At 41.0% G+C, this 16,020-nt stretch overlaps 1 protein-coding gene across 1 annotated transcript; it reads right to left on the bottom strand.

The window, feature by feature from the left end:
• Positions 1–751: 751 nt before the first annotated feature.
• On the bottom strand, positions 752–15,053 carry LOC141078242 (phospholipid-transporting ATPase VA-like; the record flags this gene model as incomplete). Its single annotated transcript, XM_073565068.1, has 5 exons — positions 752–4,464; positions 6,417–6,604; positions 6,727–6,831; positions 6,920–7,000; positions 14,853–15,053. Coding segments are annotated over 5 exons (1,194 nt in total), but the record flags the coding sequence as incomplete, so codon positions are not given.
• Positions 15,054–16,020: the final 967 nt, after the last annotated feature.

The following is a 16,020-nucleotide window of genomic DNA, read 5'->3' on the forward strand; positions in this document are numbered from 1 at the left end:
CCCATTCATTATAGGATCCAATTCAAAGTACTTGTTCTCACCCACAAAGCTCTCCACAGTGCGGCACCCCCTTACATCTCTTCTCTCATTTCTGTCTATCGGCCTAGCCGATCGCTGCGCTCTGCAAACGACTTTCGACTAACCTCTGCACTAATCCGTACCTCCCACTCCCGACTCCAAGACTTCTCCCGTGCTGCTCCTATCCTCTGGAATGCTCTACCCCAAGAAATCAGGACTATCCACAATTTGCATAGTTTTAGGCGCTCCCTCAAAACACACCTGTTCAGAGCGGCCTATCACATTCACTAATCAAAGTCATTCTCTGTGTAAGTGTGCGTGCGTAGCCCATTCACTATCTCCATCCATCCTTCACTCCTGCAAGATGGCTGGACCTTCATTGTAAATACACCATTGTAAATACACACCTGTACTCTGTATCTCCCTCACCTCATTGTAGATTGTACGCTCTCACGAGCAGGGTCGTCTTATTTCGTCTTATTTTGCTTTAATTATTGTATTGTTAGCGTTGTTACTTATGACTTGTGTTTTGAAACTGTTAAACTGTAAAGCGCTGCGGAATATGTTGGCGCTATATAAATAAAGATTATTATTATTATTATTTATTATTACATCTCCCCTTAAGGACATATCAATATATATTTCTGTAAAAAATGTGTAACATAAAAACTTGATAAACATAAGATCATTGTTAAAAGGACACATTACGCTAAGGAAATAGGCACACCAAGTATATTTTATAGAAGTAACCCTCTTTTATTTACTGGTTCTGCGTATGACATTAATGACCATATTACATCCCTTTGGTATTTATTTCCCATCATACAATTAAACTGCGGGGTGTTAATGATGAAACTATAAATTGCTAAATTGCTTACCGAAAATATATGCAATACAATGTGTTTATACATTTAAAATTACATTTTCTTTCCAGTAGTTTGTATTACTATGGTATTTTATGACTTGTAAAATGTTAGCATAGATGTACTGTCAACATTATATTAAAATATATCTAAAGCACATTAACAAATTTACGTTAATGCCTTTATTCACATGTAGGCTTATATAACTATACTCTGGTTTATATTATTACATTACAGCACGTGATCTGACACATTATAGTTCAGGTTAAATAGCAGTCATGAAACGAATGTCAGAAGATGTGATACAATCTGTATAGTCAAGTCAAATTTGTGGACCAGTAACAAAAGACACTTTAGTGTAACAGTCCTTACAAAAAGATGTGCAGCGAGTAACATTTTTACCACCACATTGTAAACAAAACATTAAATTGTGCTAATCTTTTTATCAAGAATACTTTTAAACCTTTGAATTTCTCCTCGTCATGTGTAGCGATAAAGAAAGATTTTGCTAAAAGGAATTTAGGAAAAATCAATCGTCGATAGTCCCTTCCCTTCAGGAAGCTCTAAAGCAGATATGGGGTCAATCTGCAGGTTAATAGCATTCTGAACCTGCCCGGTACTTAAGAGCCCAACTGCCGGGTGGAAAATTTTTTTATCCCTCCCGGCAGCGTTTGGCATTCAATCTCCACTCTTTGCATAGAGAGCGGACCTGTAATTGTGCTCCTGTGATGGACTGACATCAGGATCAGCATTAGGGCCAGCGCTGTGGAAATGGCGGCAGCTGTCTATACACAGTGCGGCGACTGAACGCCGAACGCTGCCGGGAAGAATAAAGTTAATTTCTTCTCTAAGTGTGAGGGCCAGGCAGGTTCAGAACGCTATTAACTTGCAATTTAACCCAAATATCCACAAGTTAATAGCGTTTTTTTCACGTGACATGGTTCCCTTTAAAGAGTAACTGTCCTTTTCATTTTTATTTCATAAATCAATAGTACATATAAAAATAAGAAACTTTGCAATATATATTATCAGAGAAATCTTCTATCTACTCCTGGATTGTATCAAAATGGGCCAATAGTGCACCCTCAGGCTCATAACTTTAAGACAACGTATACCATCATATAAGACATTTAAGAAGCAGTTCACACTTCCTTCAAAAACAATGAAACTGTTGTTTTAGAAATTGTGTAGCCACAAAATAACTTCCATAATGATCTAGGAAACTCTGATCTATGCTGAAGTTTGCCAGGTCAAGGTCAAATTTCAGCTGGTTATGGTCATGGTGCCATTATGCCAGTGCACAGGCTGTACAGTATGTCTATGTTGGCTCTGCCATGTGCCAGATATAAGAAACAACTGAACAGCAGCCATAAGGTCCCATAAAAGTACACTTTATTAGATACAAAAAATATATAAAATGGATAATAGGTACAATGGTAGGGGCAGGAAACAATGCACACACCAAGTGGTCACACATAAATATGGGTGTCCGGACCAAAAGAAACCTCTGCTATTGTAAGAGCAAGTGCTCATATATTAAGAAGGGTGCCATGTATGGCTGCTTTTGTATTATTAACCCTTCTTAATATATAAGCACTTGCTCTTAAAATACTACAGCCTACACACATGCGACTTCTGCTATAGGGTTGCCCCTGGTGTTTCTTACTTTTGCTGTGTTACACAAGCACCTGCTCGTAATATATCTAAATTTGCATCATGTCTTATTACATCATATGCTACATTTAATTGCAGAGGTTTCTTTTGGTCCGGACGCCCATATTTATGTGTGACCATTGGGTGCGTGCATTGTTCCCTGCCCCTACCATTGCACCTATTATCCATTTTATATATTTTTTGTATCTAATAAAGTGTACTTTTATGGGACCTTATGGCTGCTGTTCAGTTGTTTCTTAGCATGTTTTTTGCAGCTGGTTGTTGAACTGTCCAAAAATATACACGTTTTGAGTGATAGGAGGCATGTGCCCTGTAATTATTTGTACATTTTCCTCTTACATGTGCTATGCTTACTACAATTTATTTATACCATGTGCCAGATATATGGAGCCATTCCAGAGGTGAGCACTCAGTTACAGACAGCATCAGATTGAATATGAATATACACCATTTTCCTGATCTAATTTCTACAGTTTTGCATAAATGGGAGTCTTACAGAGGTATGGAGAAGGATTAACGACCCCACATAAGAACCTTATTACTGCTCAATATAAAACAAGTGCAGGCCTAATTTTTTTTTTTAGAAGGGTTTAGTGCCTATTCATTTAGCTCTCTCCTCAAAAGCAACATGGAGTTCTGGTCAGTCCGGTTCTAATGCAGAACAACTGTAGATTATTGCAGATTAGTTGTCCTAGTGTTTACATCACCCACTAGCCAACGATGTGCTGTTTTCTATAACACAATGTACATTTGACGTTCAGTGAACCTTTACCTACTTCTATAGCTTTCTTAGGTATACAGCTTTATATTCACTACACACTCAACCAAATACTCGGTTATCAACCCATCATTTTTATATTAACCACATTTCAATCATTTACTTTTCTCATATAAGGCACTTTGTTAAATGTATTCATTCAACAAATCAAAAATCAGTGTAAATGACATGACAGGTAGTCTTCCAGATGTCAGGCACCATGGGAAGGAATTGCACAATTTGTCAAATAAAATATAAATTTGAACTCTACAAATAAATTTCTTTTTTGTATGTTTCAGAAGTTTGGCAAAGCCAGTTAACCAGTTAAAAAAAAAAAATATACAGCATTTTTTTTCCATAAATTTCTAGTATAATTTCATAACAGATTATTTACATAAAACAGAAAATAGTTCTGTACCGCTGATCATTTGCTTCAGATTCAGAAACAAAGTAAATTACCTAAAAAATACTGTGCAAAGTAGAAAATATAAATAGTGTTTCAAATACATATACACAAACATACACACATTCATTTATAAAAATGTTGTTTCTTGCACTTCCCCATTCCCTGCGCTCCTTATTATTCTCTCTGGAAAAGTGCTGGTATTGCATCTTAGGCTAACTTTCAAATCGTCAGAAATACATGAATCAGATGGCAACACAGAAGAGGAATCTTTCGATACAGCCTGAACAGATATTTGTTTTTCTCTACCAGAGTCTTGCAATAATGGAGTAGATGTTATCCAACTCATTAAACCAATGTCCGACTGGTCCATCTTTGAATTCCACTGGATTATTTCATCCATATACATAGCTTCTGATGCCACAGAAGAGTCAACAGTGTATGGCTGGAAAAAAGATTGGTCTTTTTCCTTTACAGGAAGGGAAGGGATTGTATCTTCTTCTTGCTTAGGAAGATATAATAATTGAGTCTCTCTCTCTTGATCCACATTGGCTTCTTTTTGGTTCCTAAATGAATGGAGGTCACTTACAGTTGACAATGTAGTATTGAGTTGTCTTTCTGGAGCAGCGGTTGTGGTAGAAGTCTTATTATTGACATAGGACAGGCATTCTGGATGTGCTTTCAACAACTGGCGTCCAACTTGAACCTGTGTTGGAAACATTGTGCCTTGGATAGATTTATATAAAAACCTAAAAGATATTAATAAATACAAAATAACCACAAGAGAAAAATTAGTTAAGTATTCAGCATATAATTGAAAGGATCCGTCTCATGTTTAAAGATAGGTAGACAGAAAGAAATTAGGAAAGTTGGAAATCTGTCATTTCTTCCGGCCCCCATTCTCCTCCTATCCCTGCTTTTCGCTATCTCTTTTTTTTTTTTTATTTACGGACGCACAGAGCAACATTGGGAGCACACTGTTCAAGCCAACAACACGACAATAATGCACGTCTGATCTGTCAATCAGGATTGACCACCCCCAGCAATCAGGGAGTCAGCAACCTGGGGAGCAGTGTGCTCCTAAATAAAGATCGTAATAACTACTAGTGATGAGTGAACGTGCTTGGATAAAGTGTTATCCGAGCATGCTCATGTGCTAACCGAGTCTTCAGCATGCTTGAAAAATATGTCCGACAGCCGCAACACATGAAGGGATTGCCCGTTTGCTTGTCAATCCCTGCGTGTGCTGCAGCTGTCGTACAATCGCGAGACATGCATGCTCAGGGACTTGAACGTATTATTCGAGCATGCCGAAGACACTGTTAACAAACAAGCATGCTCGGATAACATCTTATCCGGGCATGTTCACTCATCACGAACAACTACCCTTTAAAATTTAAACTCAGAAAATGGAAACAGCTAAGGCCATGTGCACACATTGCGGATTCTGCTGCGGATCTGCAGCGTTTTTGGTTCTGCGGAACCGCAGCAGATTTAGCTGCGTTGTACAGTACCATTGTTTTCAATGGTAAAATGAAAAACACTGTGCACATGCTGCAGATTTGCTGTGGGTTCAAAGCCACAACATGTCAATTCTTTGTGTGGAATCCGCTGCGGTTTCACACCTTCTCCATTGTAGAGGTGTGAAACTGCAGGGCTAAACCGCAGGCTAATCCAGAGGTCTTTTGACCTGTGGAATTACCTGCAGATTTTTCCAAATCCACGATGAAAATCCACAGAACCTTTCACTACATGTGCACATAGCATAACACTTCTTCTCGTGAATATTGAGTCCTTAAAAAGGTGTCCTGAAGGAGCACTAGATTAGATATGGTTAATGTAACGTTAGTGAAAATAGGTTCCCCAAAGGTTGAAGGGGTTGTCCAGTACTCAGACAACCCCTTATCAATCTCTATGTTTCCCGTTAGAAAATAACACTTTCACACACCTCCGGTTCCGGCACTGGCTATCCCAGGGATATTGCGAATTACAATGCGGCCAATCAGCGGCTGCTTCACTCTCCAGGCTTTCGGATAAATCACATAGATCTGGAAGAGAGAGCTGCTGCCATCATGTATTTATGTATGTAATTCCTCCATAAAAGAGGAAAGTAACACCAAAGCTGATTGGCCACATTATGACACACAATCCCGGGGGGAGCATCAATGCAGATACCGTTGGAATTGTGCTGGTACCGGAGAGAAATATAGGGGTTATTATTTTAAAAAAGGAAACAACTATTGAAAAGGAGCTAACAAAGTAGTGGACAACCCTTGTCTTTGTAAATCTTAAAAATTAAATAAAAAAAAATGCAACAAATGTGATACAAGACTCCAAGATAATTGACTAGAAAAAGATCTTGTGCAGTCTCAACCTCCAGTCTTGCGCTCTTCCACCTGTCCTCTACTTTTGCAAACCGTCTAACTGTATGTTAGGAAGAAGGATCTCATAGAAACCAGCGTCTCAGACTATGCAGGATTTAATCTCTAGTCTGTATCCTTGCAGATTCTTACAGCTGATTAGGAACTATGAATACAAAATGGTAAAACTACTTTTTTTTTTTTTCTATCAAGACCATTTGCAAAATTTTAATTAGATGTACAGTGCTGGAGCAAAAGAAAAAAGCGTACATGACAGCTAGTGAACGTGAAGGTTAGAGTGACACAAAAGGGAAAAACGAACAAAACAGAACTTAAAATACCTCGGTAACAAAGCAGCGATGGGTGACAAGATGCAAACAAAATAAAACAAAGGATTGGCGAGGAGTTTCTGCATAGTCCAATATGGATTTGAAGGCGGGTTGCAGGATGGACAGGTTGAATTGTAAATCAAAGCCACAGTAAAAAATAGTAGAATACTGAAGGCAATGGAGGACACATTGATCCACGTCTGAAAACAAAGCAAGTCAATTCATAAATGTATAATGTATGTGAAAAATATAAATAAATAACTGTATACACAAAATGTGAACTGAATACCAAAAGACTAAAAAAAAAAATATGGTATCTTACCCAAGTTTTGGTCTCAATACCCAAGTGCAGCATAATGGTGAAAAGAGCACATGTGATTATTGGAGTACCCCATGTAAACAAATCAATATCGGAGTCATAAAATGTCTGCATAAGAAAAACAAAAATTAATAACACAAATTTACACTTTTATTGTGCCATGTGCATATTTCTAGTGAATTAGTATGTCACTTACAAGAAATGGAATGAAGAAACAAATAAGACTTTGATAAAAAGCATCAACCATGTTGCGCCAAAACATATGAGGCTTGTACTCCTATAGAGAAATAAAAAGCAGAGAATGGCATTTATGGTATGGTAAATTGACATTAATTGGTAATATTGGAAGGCTATTCTTACTCTGGGCCATAAATGACTGTACTGAAAAAGAGGGGTCTAATTCCAATCTTAACCCCTTAATGACCAGAGGTATTTTTGGATTTGCATTTTCATTTTTCGCTCCCCTTCTTCACAGAGCCATAACTTTTTTATTTTTTGGTCAAAATGGCCATGAGAGGGCTTGTTTTTTGTGGGACAAGTTGTACTTTTGAACAACATCATTGGTTTTACCATGTTATGTACTCGAAAATGGGGAAAAAAAATTCCAAGTGCGGTGAATTGCAAAAAAGTGCAACCCACACTTATTTTTGTTTGGCTTTTTAATTAGAGTCACTAAATGCTAAAACTGACCTGCCATTATGATTCTCCAAGTCATTACGAGTTTATAGACACCAAACATGTCTACAGTCATGGCCAAAAGTTTTGAGAATGACACAAATATTAATTTTTACAAAGTCTACTGCTTCATTTTTTCTAATGGCAATTTGCATATATTCCAGAATGTTATAAAGAGTGATCAGCTTAACAGCAATTACTTGCAAAGTCAATATTTGCCTAGAAAATGAACTTTATCCCCCAAAACACATTTCAACATCATTGCAGCCCTGCCTTAAAAGGACCAGCTAACATCGTTTCAGTGATTGCTCCATTAACACAGGTGTGGGTGTTGATGAGGACAGGGCTGGAGACCAATCTGTCATGATTAAGTAAGAATTACACCACTGGACACTTTAAAAGGAGGCTGGTGCTTGGCATCATTGTTTCTCTTCTGTTAACCATGGTTATCTCTAAAGAAACACGTGCAGTCATCATTGCACTGCACAAAAATGGCCTAACAGGGAAGAGTATCGCAGCTAGAAAGATTGCACCTCAGTCAACAATCTATCGCATCATCAAGAACTTCAAGGAGAGAGGTTCCCTTGTTGCCAAAAAGGCTCCAGGGTGCCCAAGAAAGACCAGCAAGCACCAGGACCGTCTCTTAAAAGTGTTTCAGCTGCGGGATCGGCTACCAGCAGTGCAGAGCTTGCTCAGGAATGGCAGCAGGCAGGTGTGAGTGCATCTGCACGCACTGTGAGGCGGAGACTCTTGGAGCAAGGCCTGGTCTCAAGGAGGGCAGCAAAGAAGCCACTTCTCTCCAGGAAAAACATCATGGACAGACTGATATTCTGGAAGAGGTACAGGGAGTGGACTGCTGAGGACTGGGGTAAAGTCATTTTCTATGATAAATCCCCTTTTCGATTGTTTGGGACATCTGGAAAACGGCTTATTCGGAGAAGACCAGGTGAGCGCTACCACCAGTCTTGTCTCATGCCAACTGTCAAGCATCCTGAAACCATTCATGTGTGGGGTTGCTTCTCAGCCAAGGGAATGGGCTCTCTCTCAGTCTTGCCTAAAAACACAGCCATGAATAAAGAATGGTACCAGAATGTCCTCCAAGAGCAACTTCTCCCAACCGTCCAAGAGCAGTTTGGCGATCAACAATGCCTTTTTCAACATGATTGAGCACCTTGCCATAAAGCAAAGGTGATAACTAAATGGCTCAGGGAACAAAACAGAGATTTTGGGACCATGGCCTGGAAACTCCCCAGATCTTAATCCCATTGAGAACTTGTGGTCAATCATCAAGAGACGGGTGGACAAACAAAAACCTTCAAATTCAGACAAAATAAAAGCATTGATTTTGCAAGAATGGACTGCTATCAGTCAGGATTTGATCCAGAAGTTGATTGAGAGCATGCCAGGGAGAATTGCTGAGGTCCTGAAGAAGGGTCAACACTGCAAATATTGACTTGCTGCATTAACTCATTCTAACTGTCAATATAACCTTTTGTTACTCATAATATGATTGCAATTATATTTCTGTATGTGATAAAAACATCTGACAAACACACATAAAAACCAGAGGCCAGCAGATCATGTGAAAATATAATATTTGTGTCATTCTCAAAGCTTTTGGCCATGACTGTAGGTTTTTTTTTTATCTAGGTGGTGAAAAAAATTCCAAACTTTGTAAAAAAAAAAAATAAAAAAAAAAATATATAATATATATATATATATATATATATATATATATATATATATATATATAGCGCCATTTTCCGATACCCGTAGTGTCTCCATTTTTGTGATCTGGGGCTGGGTGAGGGCTTATTTTTTGCGCGCCGAGCTGATGTTTTTGGTGATACCATTTTAGTGCAGATATGATCTTTTTATCGCCCATTATTGCATTTTAATGCAATGTCGCGGCGACCAAAAAAAGTAATTCTGGCATTTTGACTTTTTCCCGCTACACACTGTTTAACAATCAGGTTAATCCTTTTTTTTTTTTTTTTAATTGATAGATTGGGCGATTCTGAACGCAACAATACCAAATATGTGTATGTTTGATTTTTTTTGATTGTTTTATTTTGAATGGGGCAAAAGGGGGGTAGATTTGAACTTATGTTTTTTAAAACTTTTTTTTTTTTTTTTACTTTTGGCATGCTTCAATAGTCTCCAAGGGAGACTAGAAGCGGTAATAACCCAATCGACTGCTACATACAGACGATGATCAGATCACCTGTATGCAACAGAATATCTCACTTGCTATGAGCGCCGACCGGCGCTCATAGCAATCCAGCACGAACATCCATGGGGTCTCTAGGACAGGGGTCCCCAACCGCCGGTCCGCGGCCCAGCACCGGGCCGCTGCAGTGCCCTTGCCGGTCTGCGGACACAAGGGGAGCCGGGGGGCGGTGCAGCAGCTGATACTCACCCTGCATCCCGCTGCGGCTTCATCCAGCGGCGGCTTCATCCAGCGCTGAGCGGTCACGTGCTACCGCTCATTTAAGGTCATGAATATGGACGCCACTCATCTCCCATAGGTGTGGCGTCCATATTCATGGACCTTAATGAGCGGTAGCACGTGACCGCTCCGCACAGGAAGAAGCTGAAGCGCCGCGAGATGCAGGGACGTGCAGCGACGGGAAGGAAGTTCAGCGACGTGAGGGTAAGTATGATGGGGAGGATGGGGGAGCCAAGCGGAGCCATAAATATAAGGGAGGGAGAGTGGGAGCGGAGCCATATACACAGGGGAGGGAGAATGGGAGCGGAGCCATATACACAGGGGAGGGAGAATGGGAGCGGAGCCATATACACAGGGGAGGGAGAATGGGAGCGGAGCCATATACACAGGGGAGGGAGAATGGGAGCGGAGCCATATATACAGGGGAGGGAGAGTGGGAGCAGAGCCATATATACAAGGGAGGGAGAGTGGGAGCAGAGCCATATATACAAGGGAGGGAGAGTGGGAGCGGAGCCATGCATACAGGATGGGACAGGGGAGCCATGTATACAGGATAGAAGAGTGGGAGCAGAGCCATGTATACAGGATGGAAGGATGGGAGCAGAGCCATGTATACAGGATGGGAGAGTGGGAGCAGAGCCATGTATACAGGATAGAAGAGTGGGAGCAGAGCCATGCATACAGGATGGGAGGATGGGAGCGGAGCCATGTATACATGATAGGAGAGTGGGAGCAGAGCCATGTATACAGGATGGGACAGGGGAGCCATGCATACAACAGGGGGAGCCACACAGAGCTGGACGGGGGGAACCCCACATACATTTTCTGATGATTAGAAAATAATCAGCATGTACAGTACTCCAGTACAATTGTTCTTAAGTGCTCAATGCTCCATTTCCTTGTAGGTTCCAATCATCATTAGCAGTGACGGTCATCAGTAGAAGTAGCCCAGTGCTCCCACTGAAACAGAAACAAGCCAGGTGCTCCCACTCATTCAAAACCTATGGTGAGTTGAGTCACATTATAAATGTTATAATTAAATGTATGTATGCATTGCTAAACTACAACCGCGTCCATAGCCCCGCCCCCTTATGACCAAAGCCCCGCCCCTGTCACACCTCCATCCCCGCCCTGCCAGGCCATGGAAGAATGGTCTTGGTTCAAGCCGGTCCCTGGTGCAAAAAAGGTTGGGGACCACTGCTCTAGGAGACCTCTGGTTGTCATGCCAACCCATCAGTGACCCGCAATTACGTGACAGGGGTCACCGATGGGCGGATTTCCGGCACGATTGCTGGAAGCGCATGTTAATTGCCGTTGTCAAGTTTGACAGAGACATTTAACGGGTCAATAGCTGCGTTTGGATCGCGATTCCACCCGCGGCAGTTCCTTGCCCAAGTCAGCTGTTTAAAACAGCAGATATGTGTCGGGGAAGAAGTGGGCTCACCGCCGGAGCCCACATCAAAGGGAGGGAGTGCGACATCGGCATAAATTTACGCCCAATGTCGGAAAGGTGTTAAAAATTTTGTGTTCCAAGTATAGATGAGCTGTTTGATTTGTGAGACTCCAAACCAGCAGCCACATACGTGGTACCTGGCAGCCAGATAGTAGTCCCACAAAGGGTATTACCTTCCGATGTCCCCGGCATGTCATTTGATTTGTCAGGGTCGGGGCAATGTCATCTGTACAACTTGACAAATACATGACAATGCCATCCCTGGCTAATCAAATGCTGCGCCAGGTATGCTGGAAGTGATTCGCTGGACTCCAGTCAAGCCACAAGGTACCACTGACCTGGATGCTGGACCGGAGCAATACAAATCGATCTGCTTATTTCTAGTCCCCAGCTCTGGGTAATGTTTAACTACATAAATCCACAAGTTCAGTGATTGTCATTGCATGGAGTAATTATTTAATTCCAACAATAATAGATTGATATACAGTGGCTTTCAAAAGTAGCCACCCTCTGAGATTTTAACTATTTTGTTATATTACAACCTGTGTTTAAATATTTTTGTAATCTGATTTGTACAAGATGCATCAGCATTAAATAGTCTAAGGTGGTGAAGTGATAAAAATGTAGACATAAATTTAATTTATGGGATTACAAATAATTAAAAATTGTCATGTGCATATGTATTCACCCCCTTTGCTATGAAGCCCCTAAAAATTTCTGGTGCAAGCAACTACCTGCGTAAGTCACATGTTTAATAAAAGGAAGTCCACCTGTGTGCAACCTAAGTGTCACATAGTCTGTCACTATATACACACAACTTTTCTGAAAAGTCAGAGAGGCTTCAACACCATTGGCATCGTCCAGGACGTGCCTCCAGCGCCTCACGGGCCTGCATCATCATCATACAAGCTACGGAGCGCCCGTCACTTCCGGCCTTCTGACCCGGTCTCAGCCACGCTACATCTGAATGGGAGCTGTGGGGAGGGATTGACAGTAATGGAGCAGGCTTACTTACATATCACCTACCGCACTATGAGCCACGCCAGAGAGGGCCATAACCTTCGTCTGCACACGCGTGAAAGTCCCCTTGGGCCCACCATGGTGCTTCCAGGGAGCCTGAACCGGCCAAGAAGGGATAGCTGCCCAAGCCAGCCGCCCAGGATTGGGAAAGGACTACTATATCTATCGTTCCGAATCAAGTATGCCTGCACGAGATTCCCCCGTCAAGGACAGGAAATGAACTGATGCAATCAAGAGTAAGTTTTCTGTCTTTGGTGGGTGGATCCCCTCTCTCGTGGTGCTCTCATGGGTGATCGATAAAAATTGGACAGACGAGACCAAAATTGAACTTTTTGGCCACCTAGGTAAATGCTATGTCTGGTGCCAAACCAACATGGCTCATGACCAAAAAAAAACACCATTCCCAGAGTGAAATATGGTGGTGTCAGCATCAAGGTGTGGGGATGTTTTTCGGCAGCAGGGACAGGGAAAATGGTCTGTCGAGCTGAAGAAAGATGTGCAAAATACAGGGATAGTCTTCAGCAAAACCTGTTTCAGTCGATTAGTGATTTGAGACTGGGACGGAGGTTCACCTTCCAACAAGACAATTACCCAAAGCATACTTCTAAAGCAACACTCGAGTGGTTTAAGGGGATAAGTAAAATGTTTTTCAGTGGCCTAGTCAAAGTCCATAACTCAATCCAATTGAGAATCTGTGGTCAAACTTGAAAATTGCTGTTCACCAGAGGAAACCATCTGACTTGGAAGGACATGGAGCAGTTTTGCCTTGAAGGGGCAAAAATCCCAGTGGCAAGGTGTGAACAGCTGATAAGAGACTTATCTAAAACGGCTTGCAGTAATTGTTGAAAAAGGAGGCCCTACAAAGTGCTAACTTTAGGGGGGTGAATAGTTATCCACACTTAAGTTTTCAATTATTTTGTCCTATTTGTTGCTTGCTTCAAAATAAAAAGAAAAGCAAATGCTCGCAGTTGTAGGCAAGTTCTTTATATGAACTGATGCAAACCCTAAAAGGTAGAAAAAGACGAAAAATACCAAGGGGTGTGAATACTTTAGCAAGCAACTGTACTACTGGTATTAGACCACCAGTGAGAAAATAACAGTTCATCAGGTACTCCACATGTAGCAAGTTCCAAATGTTCGTCTTGTGACAATGAACTATTAACTTTGTATTGTAGAGGTTAGGCTTCACAATAGCGGATCTTGTTATGGTGTGAAATTAAAGCATGCATGTTTCTAATACTTAAATATATATAATAGCTTCAGGTGTCTGTGCCTTAACCCCTTAATGACCGCAGCTTTTCTCGGTTTTGCGTTTTCGTTTTTCACTCCTCTTCATCCCAGAGCCATAACTTTATTTTTCCGTCAATATGGCCATGTGAGGGCTTATTTTTTGCGGGACGAGTTGTACTTTTGAACGACATTATTGGTTTTAGCATGTCATGTACGCGAAAACGGGAAAAATAATTCCAAGTGTGGTGAAATTGCAAAAATGCTAAAACTGACCTGCCATTATGATTCTCCAGGTCACTACGAGTTCATAGACAGCAAACATGTCTAGGTTCTTTTTTATCTAAGTGGTGAAAAAAAAATTCCAAAGTTTGCTTAAAAAAACAAACAAATATTGCGCCATTTTCTGTTACCCGTAGTGTCTTCACTTTTCGTGATCTGAGGTTGGGTGAGGGCTTATTTTTTGTGCGCCGAGCTAACGTTTTCAAGGATACCATTTATGTGCAGATACGATCTTTTCGTCGCCTGTTATTGCATTTTAATGCAATGTTGCAGCGACCAAAAAACGTAATTCTGGCTTTCTTTCCCGCTACGCCGTTTAGCGATCGGGTCAATCCTTTTTTTATTGATAGTACACGGGCGATTCTGAATGCGGCGATACTTAATATGTGGGATTTTTTTTTATTGTTTTGAATGGGGCGAAAGGGGGGTGATTCAAACGTTTATATTTTATTTTTTTACGTTTTGGCATGCTTCCATAGCCTCCATGGGAGGTTAGAAGCATCAACAACTTGATGGGCTCTGCTACATATAGGCGTTGAGCGATCAGATTGCCTATATGTAGCAGAATTATAGCATTGCTATGAGCGCCGACCACTGGGTGGCGTTTACAGCAATGCCACATCAACAACCATAGAGGTCTCAATGCCACATCAACAACCAATCACGTGACGGGGGTTGGCGATGCGCGTATTTCCGGCCACGCGGCCGGAAGCGCTGGTTAAATGCCTCTGTCAGCGGCATTTAACTAGTTAGTAGGCGCGGGTGAGTCGTGATTCCACCGGAGACTATTGCGGGCACATGTCAGCTGTTCAAAACAACTGACATGTCCCGGCTTTGATGCGGGCTCACCGCCGGAGCCTCATCAAAGCAGGGGATCTGACCTTGGACGTACTATTGCGTCCAAGGTCAGAAAGGGGTTTTTTCCAGTTGTCATACTGCTGATAATTACAATCAAATTATAGCATTTCCTTTCTAACATTAAAAATGGAATATGATAACTGTAGCACAAAGCTGCAAAATTACCTGCATTGCCTGCCCACTTCTGTACAGCTCAGGAACAGCAATTAGCATTTCTGCTGGTAGGTCTTTATCAAGAATTCCAGTAACCAGTTGTGGAATGGATGAAAAGAGTAAATTGAAAAAGATAAGATACCACTGGTCAATCATTGTCGATCCAGAGAAACCACAAAAAAATTGGTACCAAAACAGGAGTGCCACAAACATCTACAAAGAAAGCAAAAGGAATAGAAGCAAATGTAAATTACACAGGACACCATAGTCTTCTGTGGGATTGAAATAACAAAAAAAACAAAATACCCACAAACTAGTCACACTGAATACCACATTTTGACATACACGTGTTGAGAAATGCAAGGGTTTTTTTTTTTTTTTTTTCACAAAGTTAAAGACGTCAGTATGAGTAACTCACAGACAGTACGCAGATATTGCACTTTATATCCTATATTGCATCTTCGGCAATCAACTTGACCAACTTTTCAGCAAGTAAGCATTGTATAAAAACAGTCAAATTATACAAGGGAGATTTCTTAAAAAAAAAAATCTATTTGTGAACTGCTGAAGTGGAAATTGTGAAGTAAATAGATTTAGTCGCAATCTAGTGAAATATAGGAGCAGCCGTGTTACAGTTCAATAAAAGAATTCTATTGGATTAGTTTGTAGCCAAATTCATTCAGGCCACCGATCAATAGTTAATGTGATTAACTTTGGTTTTATATTGTGTGTAAATGTAAAATCAGATTTCTTTGCGGCAAATAGTTATTTTTCAAGTTTTGTTGTTTGAGCAGTATATAAAATAAAAAATTATTCACACCAATTAACCCATTTCTGTCAAGGTGTTTAAACGCACTAAATACTCAAGGTGTGCACATGGCCTAATAGGATCCATACTTGTATGTGCAGTAGGAGGCGTCAATGCTGTGGCCGGGAACTAGACTATACCACTGTACTGTAATGTTATCGTCAGGTCACAGCTAGTGATGAGCGAGAATACTCGTTGCTCGGGTCTACCCGAGCATGCAGAGTATTTTGGCATGCTCGGAGATTTAGCTTTCGTAACCTCAGCTTCATGATTTGCGACTGCTAGACAGCTAGAATACATGTGTGGAATGTATTCAGCCTGTCTACAAGCCGCAAATCATACAGCTGAGACGACGAAAACTAAATCTCCAAG

This window comes from Dendrobates tinctorius, unplaced genomic scaffold (assembly GCF_039654945.1).
Source record: "Dendrobates tinctorius isolate UK_male_01 unplaced genomic scaffold, ASM3965494v1 ptg000528l, whole genome shotgun sequence".
NCBI lineage: Eukaryota > Metazoa > Chordata > Amphibia > Anura > Dendrobatidae > Dendrobates > Dendrobates tinctorius.